This window comes from Anomalospiza imberbis, chromosome 5 (assembly GCF_031753505.1).
Source record: "Anomalospiza imberbis isolate Cuckoo-Finch-1a 21T00152 chromosome 5, ASM3175350v1, whole genome shotgun sequence".
NCBI lineage: Eukaryota > Metazoa > Chordata > Aves > Passeriformes > Viduidae > Anomalospiza > Anomalospiza imberbis.
In genome coordinates this window covers 3,484,183-3,502,350 of record NC_089685.1, presented here as the reverse complement: position 1 = coordinate 3,502,350, position 18,168 = coordinate 3,484,183, and the positions used below count along the sequence as shown (strand labels likewise).

The 18,168-nt window shown below is 51.3% G+C and overlaps 1 protein-coding gene across 4 annotated transcripts in view; it reads right to left on the bottom strand.

Moving 5' to 3' along the window:
* Positions 1–4,870: 4,870 nt before the first annotated feature.
* Positions 4,871–18,168, bottom strand: part of LOC137473607 (endonuclease domain-containing 1 protein-like) — a 55,230-nt gene continuing 41,932 nt past the window's right edge. For 2 of the 4 annotated variants that reach the window (XM_068189400.1, XM_068189399.1), the window contains exons 2-3: positions 7,449–7,767; positions 4,871–5,485 (exon numbers count right to left, since the gene is read on the bottom strand). In XM_068189400.1, the coding sequence (XP_068045501.1) occupies positions 4,919–5,485; positions 7,449–7,733 (852 nt within the window). In that variant the 5' untranslated portion in view covers positions 7,734–7,767 and the 3' untranslated portion in view covers positions 4,871–4,918. Of the gene's footprint in view, positions 5,486–7,448; positions 7,768–10,583; positions 10,994–11,079; positions 11,213–18,168 lie in introns of those variants that run through there. The other 2 variants (XM_068189398.1, XM_068189397.1) reach the window with 2 other exon arrangements.

The following is an 18,168-nucleotide window of genomic DNA, read 5'->3' as shown; positions in this document are numbered from 1 at the left end:
TGAGTCTCCCACCAAGCTTGGGATCATCCGTGACCTTGCTGAGAGTTCACTGGATCCCCTCATCCAGATCATCAGTAAAGATTTTAAACGGGACGAGACCGACACTGGTCCCTGGGGACACCGCTTGTGGCCGGGCGCCAGCTGGATGTGGCACTGTTCACCAAGACACTCTGGACCTGGACATCCAGACAGTTCCTGACCCAGCCAAGAGAGCAGCTCTCCAAGCCATGGGCTGACAGCTTTTCCAGGAGAATGCTGTGGGAGACGGTGCCAAAGGCTTTGTTGAGGTCCAGGTAGACACTTCCACAGCCTCCCCCCTCATCCACTGGGCCGGTCACTGGGTCATCAAAGGAGATCAGGTTTGCCAGGCAGCACCTGCCTTTCCTAAACCCCTGCTGGCTGGGACTGATGCCTTGGTTATGCTGTGTTTGCCGTGTGATCACACTCAGGACAATCTGCTCCATAACCCTTCTGGGACGCGAGGACAGGTGGACACGCCTGTCGTCCCCCAGATTCTCCTTCCAGCCCTTCTTGTGGATGGGTGTCACAATGGCCAAACTCCAGGCATGGGGGACCTCCCCAGTGACCCAGCACTGATGGAACTGCTGGAAAGCAACCGTCCTCAGACATGGAATAAGGCAGAGTCCAAGCGGATCCTTTCCTCTGTTGGGTTTCCCATGTGTTTCACAAGCTTGCTGTGGATGGCAGGGCATTTCAGATTACTGCCAGGGGTGACGGTCCTGGGAAGAGCCCGAGAAGCTGATAGAGCTGGCACTGATGGGGTTGGTGTGTTGGTTTTGCACAGCCAGGTTCTTGGTAGTGGGGGGCCACAGAGGTGGCTTCTGTGAGAAGCTGCTAGAAACTTCCACCATGTCTGGCATATCCAGTCCTGATGGCTCTGAAGATAGATGTGATGCTGGCCACAGCATGGCCAATTAGAGAGGCAGGTAACACCTCTGCAATAAACTATTAAAGACGAAAATCAAAACAAAGCAGGGTGTGCAGTTTTAATTCCAGCCAGAGAAGAGGAGGAGGTGAGAACATGTGAGGGAAAGAACATGGAGACACCAGGGTGAGTGGAGAAGGAAGGGGAGGAGGTGTTCCAGGCACAAGAGCTGAGATTCCTCTGTAGGCCGTGGTGAGAAAATGATGAAGGAGCTGTTCCCCTGCAGGCCATGGAGATCCACGGGGGCTGCAGAGATCCACCCACAGCCAGTGGGAATCCACGGGGGCTGCAGAGATCCACCCACAGCCAGCGGGGATCCACAGGGGCTGCAGAGATCCTCCCACAGTCCATGGGGATCCACGAGGGATGCACAGATCCACCCACAGCCCATGGGGATCCACAGGGGCTGCACAGATCTTCCCACAGCCCATGGGGATCCACGGGGGATGCACAGATCCACCCACAGCCCATGGGGATCCATGAGGGATTCCCAGATCCACCCACAGTCCATTTCGCAGGTGCCCACACTGGAGTGGGAGGATACGTGGACGAGGTTGTGATCCAGTGGGAGTCACAGTGATGAGAGTGGTCCCCTGCTCCCACGCTGGAGCAGCCTGTCCTCGGAGGACTGCACCCTGTGGAAGAATGACCCGTGCCAGGGCAGTTTTGGGAGGACTGTGTGCCTGTGGGAGGGACTCAGGTTGCAGCAGTTTTGGTTGGACTGCTGCTTGTGAGAGTGGAGCCACACTGGAGAAGTTCAAGGAGAACTGTCTCCCGTGGGAGGGACCCCACGGTGCAGCAGGGGAGGGACTCCTCTCCCTGAGCATTGGAAGAAAACTTCAGGTGATGAACAGACCAAACCCTCCCTATCAGGGTTTGCTTGCTTGGAATGACCCCGAAATCCTAAAAGTCCTTGTTCCCCTAGCCCAATAGCCGAAGAAGGAGTCTGGAATTCTTCCAACAGTGTTTTCAAGGTTGTTTATTTCTTCTTATCTATAATATTTTCTCTCTGACGTGCCGTGGACCGCCTAGTACAGAAGCCATAGCAGTGTGGCTTCAAGTCCTCAGCAGCTCCCACATTATATACTGAAATCTACGTGTGTATGTTTACAATTTCTACACCAATTCCCATCACCTATGTGAGGCAGTGAATCTCTGCCTTAAACCTATAGAAAAGTGCCACCATCACACCAAGACATGGAGGAGAAGAAGAAGGTGAAAAGGGCTAAGTCACACCTAGATTCCTCCATCTTATGCCCCTGAATTACAGTCTAAAATCCCCAAATTTCTCCTTTTCCACCTGGTACCAATTTACCTATTACACTACTCAAACCCTTGTGACTTGTAATTCCTCATCCAGAGTTGACAGCTTTCCACAGGCTAAAATCAAAGCCACAGATGTTTTTGACTTCATGCCAGGGTCTCTGAGATCCCTGCCAGGATCTTGAGACATCCAGGGCAGCCAGAGGGATGTCCTGGACTCCGACACCCCGCACTCTGTCTCCCTGTGCTGTTGGTGGGAAGGAGGGAAGGGTTGAGGGGAGAAAAGGTGTTTTGAAAGGCTATTTGACTTCTCATTTTCCTCTTCAGATGATGTTAGTAATAAACTCACTTTCAATCACTAAGCTGAACAAGTTTTGCCATTGAGGGTCTTTTCTCCCTCTTCATATCCCAGCTCATGAGACCTTCAGAAATTTTTTTTTCTCCTCTGTCCAGCTGTGGCAGGAGAGGTTGAGTGAGCACTTTTTGTGGGTGCCTGCTGTTTGCCCAGTGCCAAACCACGACAGTTGGCCAATCAGCCTGTGATTCCAGTGCCTGGAAATCGAGGGCAGTGAGGCGTGGCATGAGTCATGGTGAGCATGAGTGTGGTCCCAAGCCCCAGCCAGTGTGCAGAGGTGGGTGAGCTCATCAGATGGAGCCCCCTGAGGTACAGCAGAGATGTCTGCAGAGGTGCCTCAGCCTGAAACCACCCTGATGTTTTTATCCCATCAGGAGCTGTGTCAGCATTTGATGCCAGCAGAAAAAACTCCATCCAGGCAGAGGAGCTGGGATGGCAGGAGCTGTCCAGCAAAGGGGGTGAGAGTGATGTGCTCACTTTGCTCTCCTAAAAGCCAAATCTTCTCCTAGGTGTCTGTGCAGCCCAGATGGCACAAGGCAGGGCTCTTGCTGCTGTGCCCACAGCAGCTGCAGGCAGCAGGAGCAGAACTCCATGGCGCTCCCTGGCAGTGCCCCGTGTCCGCCCTGGCATCTGGTGCCCTGTGCTCAGGTGTGCAGAGCCCCCAGAGCTGCCCTGGGGAATGGGCCTGGCCTCTGGCTGCTGGCCCAGGTGGGGGTGGTGTTGCCCAGGATCCTGCAGCACATCAGCCAGCCCCAGTGGGGCTCTCCAAAGCTCAGGGCAGCTGCAGTGGCCCAGGGTGCACCTCTTTATGCAGCTGAGGCAGGCCTGGAGCTCTGCTGGCTGCAGTCACAGTGGGGACACCAGCACACCTGGAGACACCTGCATGGGGCTGCCTCACTCTGCACCTGCACCAGAACCTGTCTTTTAGTGCAGCCCCCAAACAGGCTGGTCCTGGCTGAGCAGTGAGACCCAGTAGGACGATGAACAGCAGCTCCTGAGCTGAGAAGTCCAGTCCCAAGCTGGCACCTCTGAAAGTGACACAGCTTGTATGAGCTGTTGGCTCCCTGGCCCACTTTGTTCATGCCCATTCACAGGAGAATAACTGGTGTCTGCTGCTGACACTTGTGTGGGTGTTATGGCATCCTCTGATTGCATTTGCACACCCCATGTCCTGCAAGGATGCTCTGGGCGCTGTGACTTTACTGGTGGTTGCAGAAATTTCAGTGGGAAGCAACTTGTGGTTTATAGAAGATGTGACCCAGCAATCCAGCACTGCAGCAAATAACTTTTATTGTAAGCTCTTGCAAACTCCATGATGTGGCACACACTGATCTCTGACAACCATTGAATACATTTGCCCAAATCAGTTTCCCATAAATCTGCAGAAAAGCTTCAGAAGCAGAGCAGAGGATGAAGGTGTCCAAGGAGTGCACCACAGGAATTTAGCTTTGGCTGCTCAAAGCTTTCTGTGTGTCTGATGCCAAAGCCTGCCTGTCTGAGACAACAGCTGCTGCTCTCAAGGTGCAGTTTCAAAGGTAGGGGCCAAAAGCATGTCCCAGGATCACAGGGTCACAGAATTGTTGTGTTTTGGAGGGACATCTCAGGATCTTCTAGTGCAGACTCCCTGCTGCAGCAGGATCAGCTAGAGCAGGTTGTCCAGGATCATGTATTGTTGGGGTGTGGGTATCATCAGACATGGAGTTCTCCAAACAAGATCTCTGGGTAACCTGAGTCGCCCTGGTCCCACAGCCTTGCTAAGGAGGTGAGGGACAAATCAGCTCACACTCTTGGGGACAGCTGAGGAGGACAAGACTCTTTCCTGAGAGCTCTCTCCTGTGAGGGGCAGCAAAGCAAAGCAGCTGGAGGCTCTGCCCACAGCTTTGTGCCTTTGAGCAGAGGAGGAGGTGCCCTGAGGGACAGAGCTGGAAACACACCAGAGAAGGAAGCAGCACAGACGCTGCCCAGGACATTTTTCCCTTACCTAAAGGATTTCTGTGAGGGCTGGAGAGGGTCTCTGGACAAGGGTATGCAGTGACAGGACAAGAGGGAATGGTTTCACACGGATGGAGGGCAGGGTTATATGGGATATTATAAAGAAGTAAGAAGTAAATTACCCTGAGCAGGATGTGGTACGAGTAAAAGTTACCCAGAGATGTTTTGACTGCCCCATCTCTGGAAGCGTTCAAGGCCAGGCTGGGGAGGGCTTGGAACAACCTGGTGTAGCAGAAGGGGTCCTTTACCATAGCAGGCAGGTTGGAATGAGGTACTTTCTAAGGCTTTGAGGTCCCATCAAAACCAACCCATTCTGTGATTCTGTGATTTTATGACATGGGGGAAAAGCCACCGAGCCTCTTCTAATGGGAATGTGAGCTTTGTTTCCGGGGACAGGCATTGTTGAACAGAGTAACCGTTTCCCCGTAGAGATCGGTCAACCTCTTCTCCAGGTCCCCCAGGCTGAGGAGCTCCACCCTGTTCCTATTGTTCTCAGCGATGGCCCCCCAAGCATCTTTGGGCTCTGTGTCTTCCCCCAGACAGCAGGCAGCTGACCAGATGTGGCTGGGTCTGTTAACCCTGTCTTTGGAGACCTTGGTCTTCCCAGGCACAGCACCCGTGACAACGTAGGTGCTGTTACAGTACTTGGTCTTACCCATCATCTTTTGGTGCTCGTAGGTTCTCCACTTGCCATTGTTGAGACTGCTGTCCTGGGGCACTATGTTGGTGAGGGTGAAGGTTGCCATCTTGCTCTCATTAGTCTTCATATGGCCATTGGGGCACAAATGACCACGGTCCAAACCCTTCAGTCCTTTGTAGTCATCAGGAACAGCCTGGCTCTCTTTGATTTTGTCTGGGGAAATCTCATGTTGCTCTATGAGGACCCGATCCCATTCCATCTCTTTAAAATTTAGATTTTTATCTATGAGCTGGACAGGGAAAGAGAAAGAGGTATTAGAATGGGGAACAGGAGTAATGGAGAAGATTTCCTGGGAGCAGAAGTCTCTGATGGTCAAGATCCCATTTTTTGTCATCTCAGTGTAGGAAAAGCTATGAATCTGAGAGAAATCATACACACGCCCCTTCGGCATGAATGCAAAAGCTTTAAAGAGCAAGCAGCTCAGAATGTGACTGCTCACAGATCGACTTGTGACCTTTGTGATCCAGCCTGCAGCCTGTGCTGGGAGCATGGATGGATGCATGAGACAAGGAGCATTTCCCCCTCCTCAGATTGAAAGATGACTTTGGTGAGACACCTCCCCTGCCAAATCTGCTTCCCTTTCCTCCTGTCTCCACAGCCCAAATCTGCTCAGGGCTCTCCCTTGATCCCCTCACGCCCCGCTGTGATTCTGTGATTCTGTGATTTTATGTGTGGTTGCTACAGGTGTACCCCAGTCCTGGAGCATCAGAGTTTACCTCCTCTAACCCCATACACAGGGAGATGTGTCAGGAAAGCCGACCTGGAGTTGGGGTTTCCCTGGGAGGTCTGCAGTTCGTTCAAGGATGAACAGGTTTGCTCAGTTAGCAAAAAGTACTCAATGCGAATGGAATCTGTTACAGCAGTGCTGAGAATGTGTCTCAGAGCTGATCTGGATAAGGGAGAATTTTCTGCAGCATCACTGAAAAGAAGTTACAAATGGATCAGCCTCTGAGAGGGACTTGAAACTTCTAAGAGTCCTGGGGAACTAAATACTCGAAAAATGCCTCTGGAAAAAATCAACAAATTCAAAGATTTTTTTGAATGGCCAGGGTCCAAGGTGCAGGAGGAAAATGCCAGGTTGGACAGGGCTTGGAGCATGCTGGTCTATTGGCAAACGGCCTGGTCCATGCAGGGGAGCCAGGCTGAGATGGTCTTTAAGGTTCCTTCCAACAAAACTATTCTATGATTCTCCAAAAAGAGAGAATGGGGAGGCTGCAGTGGTGCAACACTAGATGAGTTGCTAAGGTTGCTGTGGATAAGATGAAGTTGTTAATTTTTTCAAAACACTTAGCCTTCCTCTGGAGTGGGTCATGTGGCTTCCTTCTCTGGCTCACCTTCCCCAAATACTGTCCTGCTGCTCTGTACTCATTACCAATGACAGGAATTGCCTCTTTTTCTCCTCTGCAATTGGCCTGGCCTGTTCTACTGAAGTTTGTCTGAAGGACATTTGTGAAGGCTCTAGAGCTTGTGGAGTTCTGTCTGTCTGCTGGATCCTTCTGGCCCAAGCCTGAGCCAAAGGTGCTCAGGGGTCACTGCCCATGGATGGAGATCTCACCCTTCTGACTGGAGTGACACAGATGCTCCTCACTTTCCACTGCCTGAAATGTCACTCCAGAAATGCCTCCACAGCTAACCTGACCCTCTCATCTCCAGTGCCTTTTCGCCCAAGGCTTTGTCCCTGGGCCATCTCACCCCCTTCTGAGTTCCTCCTCACTTCTCTAACACCACCCACAAAGCCTGTTTGACTCTTCCCTGGGAGCAGATAAACTCTGTCAGGGATGCAGAACTGCTCAGGGCAAAGTGGGGATCAGATCCCAGCAGGACTCTTGGTCCCTCACGTTTAGCCTCTCCTGGATGCCTTTTCCCATCACTTGGACACCCAGCACAGCAGGGCACAGGGAGGGGAAGCATTTGATTTTGGAATGAAAGCAAAGTAATCTGATTTGCTGTTCCTGTCAGGTGAAGGCAGAGAGCTGGGCACCTTTGGGATGTGATGCATCTCATCCTCCTGCGGATGTGTCAGATGCATCAGAGGAGCCATGTGGTGCAGGGGTTTGAAGTTCAATGAGGGCTTTCCCATCCTGTGTGTCCATTTGCATGTGTGTAGTGGGGTGTTAGGAAATAGAAGTGGTAATTTAAATGCTGCAGCTCTGAGTGGCTGGAGGGTGATGTGCTGTAAGAGAGACACTCACCTGGGGCTCAACTAACCACCACTCTGGAGGTTTCTTGACATCTCCAGGCTCGTATTTGTAAGCAGAGTACACTGGAATTCTGTTGTCTCTGTCGTACAGGGTGGCATAGTGATACTGGTTCCTAAAGCGCTGGCAGATCCAGGCTGGGTTCTTTGGATTCAGGCCATCATTTGGGGTGGTCCCAGCATAGAAGAACTCAGGACAACTTGCAAAGGATGTCACCACCTCGCTGTGTCCCAGCCAGAGGCAGCTGGCCAGCACCTGCAGCAGCAGCAGCCCCAGCATCGTGGGAGGATTTCAGTGAGGGCCTCTTGCTCTCCTGGAAGGCAAATGCAGAGGAGGGGACTATAAGAGACCCAGGAGGGGGTAACTTCTGTTCTCCTGGATCTGGAAAAATCATCAGTGCTATAGGGTCGTGCAGGGAGAGGACTGGGATAAAAGGATAATGGTAGAGAAGTTACAGGGAAAATATGGTTGCTTGTCCCTGGATGAAACACAGTCAGCATACCTGGCCTTCCACACACAAAGAGCACTAAATCTAAGGTGGGCCTAAACAGCAGGTGGAGTGAAGTGGAGACATCATGGCCAGGATCTGTCAAAACCCTTGCAGAGGAGACACCTCGGTGGTATTTTCTGGCTGATCATCTGTGTGGCAACTGTAAACCACGGGAGACAAATGAAGATGTCCTGCTGCTGAATCAGCAACCATGGCAAAATTCCTCTCCTGGGACTGACGCACATCCCCAACCCAAGGTTACTGCAGGTACTTTACTGAGATATCCACCCCCAAGGCATGAGAGCCCCTCACTGAGAAAGATGTATGACTACATGCAAATGCCACCTAAGTGTAAAGAAATAGTATAAAAGTGAATTAAAAATGGAGAGAAGTGACGGAAGACTCCATTGTTACTTCTGGGATCAGTTGATGGGCTGAACCTGCCTTCTCTCCCTTAGGGATGCCTATTGGGTAAGAATCCTACTTTATGCCTGCTGAATGATTACCTCAAGCCAGCCTTTGTTGGGGATTAAAGCTTATTAGTATGTTGTTCTGAATTAATATTTCACTTTGAATATCTTTTCAGATACTTTCACTGGCAAGCCTCAAACCTCAGCCTGTCACAGTTTTATTAATAGTGTTATTCTGTAAACAGTTACAGTGAGTCCTTCAGGGGCGCTGGCGGTTTCTGGCAGTGGCTAAAGGTGTGGAGACCCAGGAGGGGTTTGTCTGGTTGGTCTGTGACTCTGAACAAGTCAGTCAAACCCTCCAACCTAGAGAGCTGCTCAGTGAAGGCTCCTTACCACGGGACACCAACAGACTGAGAAGGGTTTTGGCTTTCATGTGGCACTGACAGACTGAACCCACACTAAAGGTTTGAGCAAATCTCCCTTTTTCACAAGAGAGGGTGAAATCTAAAATAGGTTTTAGGTGCCCAGAGGAGGCAATGATGGGGGCATAGTCTGTCTGAGGGGTGTTCCAAACCCACCCAATGCCTAAACAGCTCTCACTGCAAGGTTATCATGAAACTCAGATATGGCACTGGGACAAGGCACCTTTTCCAACCTACCTCAGTTGGTCAAGAGCTCAGTTTTGCACTGGCACTGGAGAAAAAAGCCTTCAACAAAACAGGGCCAGGAAGCCCCTACTCCCAGACTTGATCTCATAGAATCACAGAAGAAGCTGAGATGGAATGGACCCATCAGGACCATTGGGTCCAACTTCTGGCCCTGCACAGGACAGCCCCAGAAATCCCACCATGTGCCTGACAGTAATGTCCAAACACATTTCGTATTCAGGCAGGGGTGGTGACGTGACCACTTCCCTGGGGAGCCTATTTCAGGGCTCACCCAGCCTCTGGGTGAAAAACCTCTTCCTGATATCCAGCTTAATTCTTCCCTGACTCAGTTTCAGGCCATTCTCATGCCCTCCTGCTCTCAGCACCTTCCCACAGCAGACACCTGCAGCTGGGCACAGACTCTGCTCAGCCCCCTGCAAAGCTGAGCTGGGCTTTATTCTCCTGGGGCATTGGGCAGGCAAAGAACAGCAATGCTGCACTTCCTACATGTCTCTGGCCCCATCCAGGTTCACACAGACACCCAGCTCTTCCAGTCAGACCCAATACTGAACCCCAAATGATCCACCCGGGTCCTGCCTCTCACCTGGCACTGGGCAATGGGTGTCCTGCTGCTCACCTTGCATTTCCACGTTATCCCACCCCAGACTCTGAACTTGCAGACACATGGAGAGAGCGAATGAAGGGACCAAGCAGATGGCAGCAGCAAGCATGGGGGTAACACCTCTATCATATCAGCACATTGGCTGCTGCAATGCAAGCACTGAGGGGCAGCTCTTCCCCTGTTTGATTGGGATTCCTGCTGATGCCCATCTTCAGCTCTGCTGATTGATTTCCCTGAACAGTCAAAGGCACTGTTGCAGGAAGTTTTGGACAGCCACCTGTCCTATTTTGTCTTTCTCAGTGCTCACGTGATTTTAAGCAGTCAGTAAGGTCATTCCCTATAGAGAAAACTGATGACCAGCTCCCTGGGATGCTGGCAAGCAAGCTTTGTCACCTTTCAGAGGCAGCACAGGTTTGAGATAGCAGGGATGCTTCCATTTGCACTGCCAGACACTCACTGGAGTGATTTAATATCATCAGCATTTGGAATAAGGCAGCTGGGACAGGCAGTGCAAAGGGTTCCTGGGAGAGAAAGCTGCCACAGCCTCTAAAGCACAACGCCCACCTTGGCCGGGGAAGGGTCTGAGCTGAGGACTGCTGAAGGCTTGACAAGTCACCTTGCACACTTGCTCTTTTCTTCTTCTATTCCCCGACCCTCATCTGTCCATTTCCACTGGATTCAGGATGTTGATCTGCACACAGCCCTGCTCTGAGCTTTATGTCCTACATGTGGACGTTTTTCTCATCCCTGGACCAGGAATGTGGTGACCAATGGGCTGGAACCTGAGAACTGGAACTACAAGTCGGGATTTTTTACAGTACTCTGCAGAGCATGCCCATAGCTGCCCCAAATCAAGCAGAGAAGTGTGTGAAAAGTCCTTCTGCATGACCCCTCCATGAAATTAAAAGAGATCTCACTAACTTAATAGCTAACTTAACAGATACATAGAAAACAACCTACCGTGAGAAGGAGCGGCACAGGATTCTGCTCACAGCCCCAGAGTGGCAAAGGAGTCTCAAATGCCTCTGCTGCAGTCTCAGACGGTCTGGGTTTATATGCTCTCCAGGAAGAGACAGTTGTTTGATTTCCCAAGAAGCCTTTAGAGTAAATTTTCCCAGGTGTTCAGACCACACCTGTGTTTGTCCAGAAGTTTTTTGCAAGGTCACGGGTGGAGTTTTATTACTGAATAATCTCCCCCTTCCTTCTTATTCAACAGTTTGATATTCATTTTCAGGTGAGCTCGCTTGAGTTTCTTTCCCCAATCATTCCTTCTGTCCTTGCCCTCCTGACTGACAGAAAATACTACAGTGCTGCCAGATTCAGTGCATGCATAAGCTCTGATTGCTCCTTGGAGCGCAGCAGCTCCAGCACAGGCTTTGCCTATATACATTTCTTCTGAAACTCAGGAAAGATGTTGAATATTGGAGTCAATGGTGAGGAAGGAGCAAGAGCTTACCTTGAAGCAGAGTCTCAGAACAGGCAGCAGAACTGTTCCTTTTGTCTTCTCCCTGGAGAAAGAACTGTTTGAATCCCCAGGAGTGCCACTGCAATATATACCCAGTCATGAATTGCTCCTCCTTATGAACAGGGAATTCCACAGAATAGTGAAGTTTTCTATTTTCATTCAGGGGTTATGTTCACACCCACCCTCAAATGTGCTGATAGTTGGTTGTCATAGTTTCCACAGAATTCCTCCAAGATTGCTGACTTGCAGCATGGTATGTCAGGATCAGCTAACAGGGTCTGGTGACTTCCTTGGTCATTTTATCAATCCCACCAGCTGCAGCTGCTGCTGCTCCAGCACCTCCACGTGTTTCTGTTCCCAGCAGAACATCTCTGGTGACTTTGGATGGACTGGCCTGTCTCTGAGTACACTCAGATATTCACAGTCTGCTCTCCTGCAGCCTCCCAGAACATCATTCCTATGGCCAGGCTACAAATATTCTCTTTCCTGATTGCCATGGCTTTGTATCAGCTTCATCCCAGCAGCCTGGGAAGGAGAAGGCTCTGGGGATATCTCAGGGCACCTGCCAGTACTTTAGGGGTCTACAGGAGAGCTGGAGAGATCCTTTGCACAAGGGCATGGAGCTGATGGGTGTGCTGGGTTCAGAGTGAATTTTTTTGACAATGGCAGGTATGGGGCTGTGTTGTGGAGTTCTGCTGAACACAGAGTTGATAACACAGAGATGTTTCTGTTATTGCTGGGCAGAGGTTTCACAGAGTCAAGGCCTTTTCTGCTTTTTGTGCTGCCAGGCTGGCAAGGAGGCTGGGGGTCCTCAGGAGGTTGGGAGGAGACACAGCCAGGAGAGGTGAGCCCACCAGACCAGAGGGATATTCCAGACCATGTGACATCATGCTGATGATAAAAAGTGAGAGGAAGAAGGAGGAAGGAGGGGGCATTTGGAGTGCTGGGTTTTGTCTTCTCAGGTAACTGTTAGGTGGGATGGGGCCCTGCTCTCCTGGAGGTGGCTGAACACCTTTCTATCCATGGGAAATGGTGGAAGAATTCCTTGATGTGCTTTGCTTGTGTGCACAGCTTTTTCTTTCCCTCTTAAACTACCTCTGTCTCCACCCATGAGTTTTCCAGCTTTTACCCCTCCAGTTCTCTCCCTGATCCTGGTGGTCTGGGAGTGAGGGAGCGGCTGCGTGGGGCGGGGCTGCTGTCTGGGGTTAAACCTCGCCATTAGGACCAGGTGAAATGGCTTGAAATGGAAGGAGTGTGGGTTTAGACTGCATATGAGGAAGATATTTGTCACTGTGGGGGTGGGTGAAACCCCAGCACAGGCTGCCCAGAGAAGCTGAGACTGCCTCATCCCTGGAAGTGACCATGGCCAGGTTATCCTTTGCAGCAACCTGGGATAGAGGAAGGTGTCCCGATCCATGGGAGGGTATGGAAGTAGCTGGTCATTAAGGTTCTCTCCAAAGTAAAATGTTTTGTCATTCAATGATCATTCATTCACTCAAAATGAAACTGGACTCATTTTCTGCCATTTCCAAAATTCCAGGAATAGTAGAATGATGAGTTGGTTGTTACAACGAGAAATATCCAGAAGAAGTGTGTTAGACCAAAGTTTGTTTGAACAAACTGGTTGAGTCCTGTGGTTTCTTTTGTCTCTGTCAACCTGGGATTGATACCTTAAACAAAGTGGGGATTAGACAGAATGAGGGACAAGGCCAAGAAGAAGCAGATCTGGTGGAGGTGGAGCAAATTCATCTTTTCTGATGAGGCCCAAGTGACAAAACAAAGCAGGGTCCAACAGTGGTCACATCTTCAGAAGGGGCCATAAACCATCAAAGACCACCAAAGTGTCCCCCAGTTCCAAAGTGATGCATGACAAAGTGTGAAACCCCTCCCCGGGGGAAAAGTGGGGCAATCCCACCTAAACCTGAAAGCACAAAACCCATTGAACTCTTTGTTGCACAGGCCGACACACCAAAGGTTCAAGAGTGAGGACATCAAAGTTGAGAGTCTGGCTCCTGGATTCATGAGGAAGTCTTGTATGAGCTGTTGTCATCCTGGCCCACTTTGTTCATGCCCATTCACAGGAGAATAACTGGTGTCTGCTGCTGACACTTGTGTGGGTGTTATGGCATCCTCTGATTGCATTTGTACACCCCATGTCCTGCAAGGATGCTCTGGGCGCTGTGACTTTACTGGTGGTTGCAGAAATTTCAGTGGGAAGCAACTTGTGGTTTATAGAAGATGTGACCCAGCAATCCAGCACTGCAGCAAATAACTTTTATTGTAAGCTCTTGCAAACTCCATGATGTGGCACACACTGATCTCTGACAACCATTGAATACATTTGCCCAAATCAGTTTCCCATAAATCTGCAGAAAAGCTTCAGAAGCAGAGCAGAGGATGAAGGTGTCCAAGGAGTGCGCCACAGGAATTTAGCTTTGGCTGCTCAAAGCTTTCTGTGTGTCTGATGCCAAAGCCTGCCTGTCTGAGACAACAGCTGCTGCTCTCAAGGTGCAGTTTCAAAAGCAAGGGGCCAAAAGCATGTCCCAGGATCACAGGGTCACAGAATTGTTGTGTTTTGGAGGGACATCTCAGGATCTTCTAGTGCAGACTCCCTGCTGCAGCAGGATCAGCTAGAGCAGGTTGTCCAGAATGTTCTCTGCAGCATCTTCAGGTGTGTGGCACAGCAGTTGGGCAGCAGCATTCCTGAACAAACACCTCCTCACCTGACCCCCAGAGGTTCTTGGCTGATATTCCTGTGCCAACCTGCTGTTGCCCTTCAGCAAGAGACCTTTTGCCCAGGTTCAGGAAGTGAGAACCACAGTGCAGGGAGTGTAACAGAAAGCCACCCAGACATACTACAGATAAGCAGTTCCTCAGAAATCAGAGGTGTAACCTTATAAAGGTTGCCAAACAGGAAAATTTGTTTTCTGGATGGACCAAAGGAGCTTTGCCCAGCTGCTCTCTCAAGCAGAGGCAGGAAGACGTCACTCTCTTCATTCTCCTGTTTCCTTCTCTTTTGGAACAGCACATGGCAACATGTTCAGCCCACAGAATGAGAACCCTTGGTGTTGCTGGAAAAGGACTAAGCCAGGTGCATGATCCAACACTTGGCAGTGAAGTGGCTTGTGGTCTCAGTGTCTCCTCACAGCTCCCAGCAAACATAATTTTCCCTTAGTGGCTATAGTCCCTGTGACACACTGGAGCTCAGAGCTCTCCCCAAAGATGAACAGACACAGAGCAACCTGCAAAATTACCCTCCCATGTCAGTGCAGCTGCATCTTCCCAGGGAACACAGGTGCTTCCCACCCCACCGTGGGCATGGACCAGCTCTGAGCTCAGCAAAAGGCTCCATTCCTATTCCCCATTCACGGCAGGCTGAGCAGAAAACAGGAGCAATTCCTGATGATAGGTGCCTGGCAGCATGCTTGTGGAGCAGGGGCAGCCCTCTGCTCAGCTCCAAGCTGGGTTCCTGTGAGAAGCACCAAGTTATTTATGTTGGAAATGGCCTCTGGATCGTGGAGTCCAACCTTTGCACAGTTACCACCTGGTCAATGGACCATGGCACTGAGTGCAACATCCAGTCTCCAGGGACTGGGATTCCACCACATCCTCAGGCAGTCCATTCCTATGTTGAACCACCCTTTATGTGAAGAAATTCCTCCTGATGTCCCACCAGACTCTCCGCTGGTGCAGGCTGCGGCCTTGTCCTCTCATTGTCTCGATGGTTGCCTGGGATTAAACGCTGTCCCCCACCTGGCTACACCCCCTTTTCCGGGAGCTGTAGAGAGAAAAAATCTCTCAGAGCCCCCTCTTCTGGGCTAAAGAACCCCAGCTGCCTCAGCTGCTCCTCACAGGCCGTACCCTGCAGGGCCTTCACCAGCTTCATGGCCTCTCTCTGCACTGCCTGCACAGGTGGCCTCGGCCCGTGGATCCGGCCTGTCCAGATCCCTCTGCAGAGCCTTCCTGCCCTCCAGCAGCCTGAGTCTCCCACCAAGCTTGGGATCATCCGTGACCTTGCTGAGAGTTCACTGGATCCCCTCATCCAGATCATCAGTAAAGATTTTAAACGGGACGAGACCGACACTGGTCCCTGGGGACACCGCTTGTGGCCGGGCACCAGCTGGATGTGGCACTGTTCACCAAGACTCTCTGGGCCTGGACATCCAGACAGTTCCTGACCCAGCCAAGAGAGCAGCTCTCCAAGCCATGGGCTGACAGCTTTTCCAGGAGAATGCTGTGGGAGACGGTGCCAAAGGCTTTGTTGAGGTCCAGGTAGACACTTCCACAGCCTCCCCCCTCATCCACTGGGCCGGTCACTGGGTCATCAAAGGAGATCAGGTTTGCCAGGCAGCACCTGCCTTTCCTAAACCCCTGCTGGCTGGGACTGATGCCTTGGTTATCCTGTGTTTGCCGTGTGATCACACTCAGGACAATCTGCTCCATAACCCTTCTGGGACGCGAGGACAGGTGGACACGCCTGTCGTTCCCCAGATTCTCCTTCCAGCCCTTCCTGTGGATGGGTGTCACAATGGCCAAACTCCAGGCATGGGGGACCTCCCCAGTGACCCAGCACTGATGGAACTGCTGGAAAACAACAGTCCTCAGACATGGAATAAGGCAGAGTCCAAGCGGATCCTTTCCTCTGTTGGGTTTCCCATGTGTTTCACAAGCTTGCTGTGGATGGCAGGGCATTTCTGATTACTGCCAGGGGTGACGGTCCTGGGAAGAGCCTGAGAAGCTGATAGAGCTGGCACTGATGGGGTTGGTGTGTTGGTTTTGCACAGCCAGGTTCTTGGTACTGGGGGGCCACAGAGGTGGCTTCTGTGAGAAGCTGCTAGAAACTTCCACCATGTCTGGCATATCCAGTCCTGATGGCTCTGAAGATGGACGTGATGCTGGCCACAGCTTGGCCAATTAGAGAGGCTGGTAACACCTCTGCAATAAACTATTAAAGAAGAAAATCAAAACAAAGCAGGGTGTGCAGTTTTAATTCCAGCCAGAGAAGAGGAGGAGGTGAGAACATGTGAGGGAAAGAACATGGAGACACCAGGGTGAGTGGAGAAGGAAGGGGAGGAGGTGCTCCAGGCACAAGAGCTGAGATTCCTCTGTAGGCCGTGGTGAGAAAATGATGAAGGAGCTGTTCCTCTGCAGGCCATGGAGATCCACGGGGGCTGCAGAGATCCACCCACAGCCAGTGGGAATCGACGGGGGCTGCAGAGATCCACCCACAGCCAGTGGGGATCCACAGGGGCTGCAGAGATCTTCCCACAGTCCATGGGGATCCACAGGGGCTGCACAGATCCACCCACATCCCATGGGATCCACAGGGGCTGCACAGATCTTCCCACAGCCCATGGGGATCCACGGGGGATGCACAGATCCACCCACAGCCCATGGGGATCCATGAGGGATTCCCAGATCCACCCACAGTCCATTTCGGAGGTGCCCACACTGGAGTGGGAGGATACGTGGACGAGGTTGTGATCCAGTGGGAGTCACAGTGATGAGAGTGGTCCCCTGCTGCCAGGCTGGAGCAGCCTGTCCTTGGAGGACTGCACCCTGTGGAAGAATGACCCGTGCCAGGGCAGTTTTGGGAGGACTGTGTGCCTGTGGGAGGGACTCAGGTTGCAGCAGTTTTGGTTGGACTGCTGCTTGTGAGAGTGGAGCCACACTGGAGAAGTTCAAGGAGAACTGTCTCCCGTGGGAGGGACCCCACGGTGCAGCAGGGGAGGGACTCCTCTCCCTGAGCATTGGAAGAAAACTTCAGGTGATGAACAGACCAAACCCTCCCTATCAGGGTTTGCTTGCTTGGAATGACCCCGAAATCCTAAAAGTCCTTGTTCCCCTAGCCCAATAGCCGAAGAAGGAGTCTGGAATTCTTCCAACAGTGTTTTCAAGGTTGTTTATTTCTTCTTATCTATAATATTTTCTCTCTGACGTGCCGTGGACCGCCTAGTACAGAAGCCATAGCAGTGTGGCTTCAAGTCCTCAGCAGCTCCCACATTATATACTGAAATCTACGTGTGTATGTTTACAATTTCTACACCAATTCCCATCACCTATGTGAGGCAGTGAATCTCTGCCTTAAACCTATAGAAAAGTGCCACCATCACACCAAGACATGGAGGAGAAGAAGAAGGTGAAAAGGGCTAAGTCACACCTAGATTCCTCCATCTTATGCCCCTGAATTACAGTCTAAAATCCCCAAATTTCTCCTTTTCTGCCTGGTACCAATTCACCTATTACACTACTCAAACCCTTGTGACTTGTAAAACCTCATCCAGAGTTGACAGCTTTCCACAGGCTAAAATCAAAGCCACAGATGTTTTTGACTTCATGCCAGGGTCTTTGAGATCCCTGCCAGGATCTTGAGACATCCAGGGCAGCCAGAGGGATGTCCTGGACTCCGACACCCCGCACTCTGTCTCCCTGTGCTGTTGGTGGGAAGGAGGGAAGGGTTGAGGGGAGAAAAGGTGTTTTGGAAGGCTATTTGACTTCTCATTTTCCTCTTCGGATGATGTTAGTAATAAACTCACTTTCAATCACTAAGTTGAACAAGTTTTGCCATTGAGGGTCTTTTCTCCCTCTTCATATCCCAGCTCATGAGACCTTCAGAAATTTTTTTTTCTCCTCTGTCCAGCTGTGGCAGGGGAGGTTGAGTGAGCACTTTTTGTGGGTGCCTGCTGTTTGCCCAGTGCCAAACCACGACAGTTGGCCAATCAGCCTGTGGTTCCAGTGCCTGGAAATCGAGGGCAGTGAGGCGTGGCATGAGTCATGGTGAGCATGAGTGTGGTCCCAAGCCCCAGCCAGTGTGCAGAGGTGGGTGAGCTCATCAGATGGAGCCCCCTGAGGTACAGCAGAGATGTCTGCAGAGGTGCCTCAGCCTGAAACCACCCTGATGTTTTTATCCCATCAGGAGCTGTGTCAGCATTTGATGCCAGCAGAAAAAACTCCATCCAGGCAGAGGAGCTGGGATGGCAGGAGCTGTCCAGCAAAGGGGGTGAGAGTGATGTGCTCACTTTGCTCTCCTAAAAGCCAAATCTTCTCCTAGGTGTCTGTGCAGCCCAGATGGCACAAGGC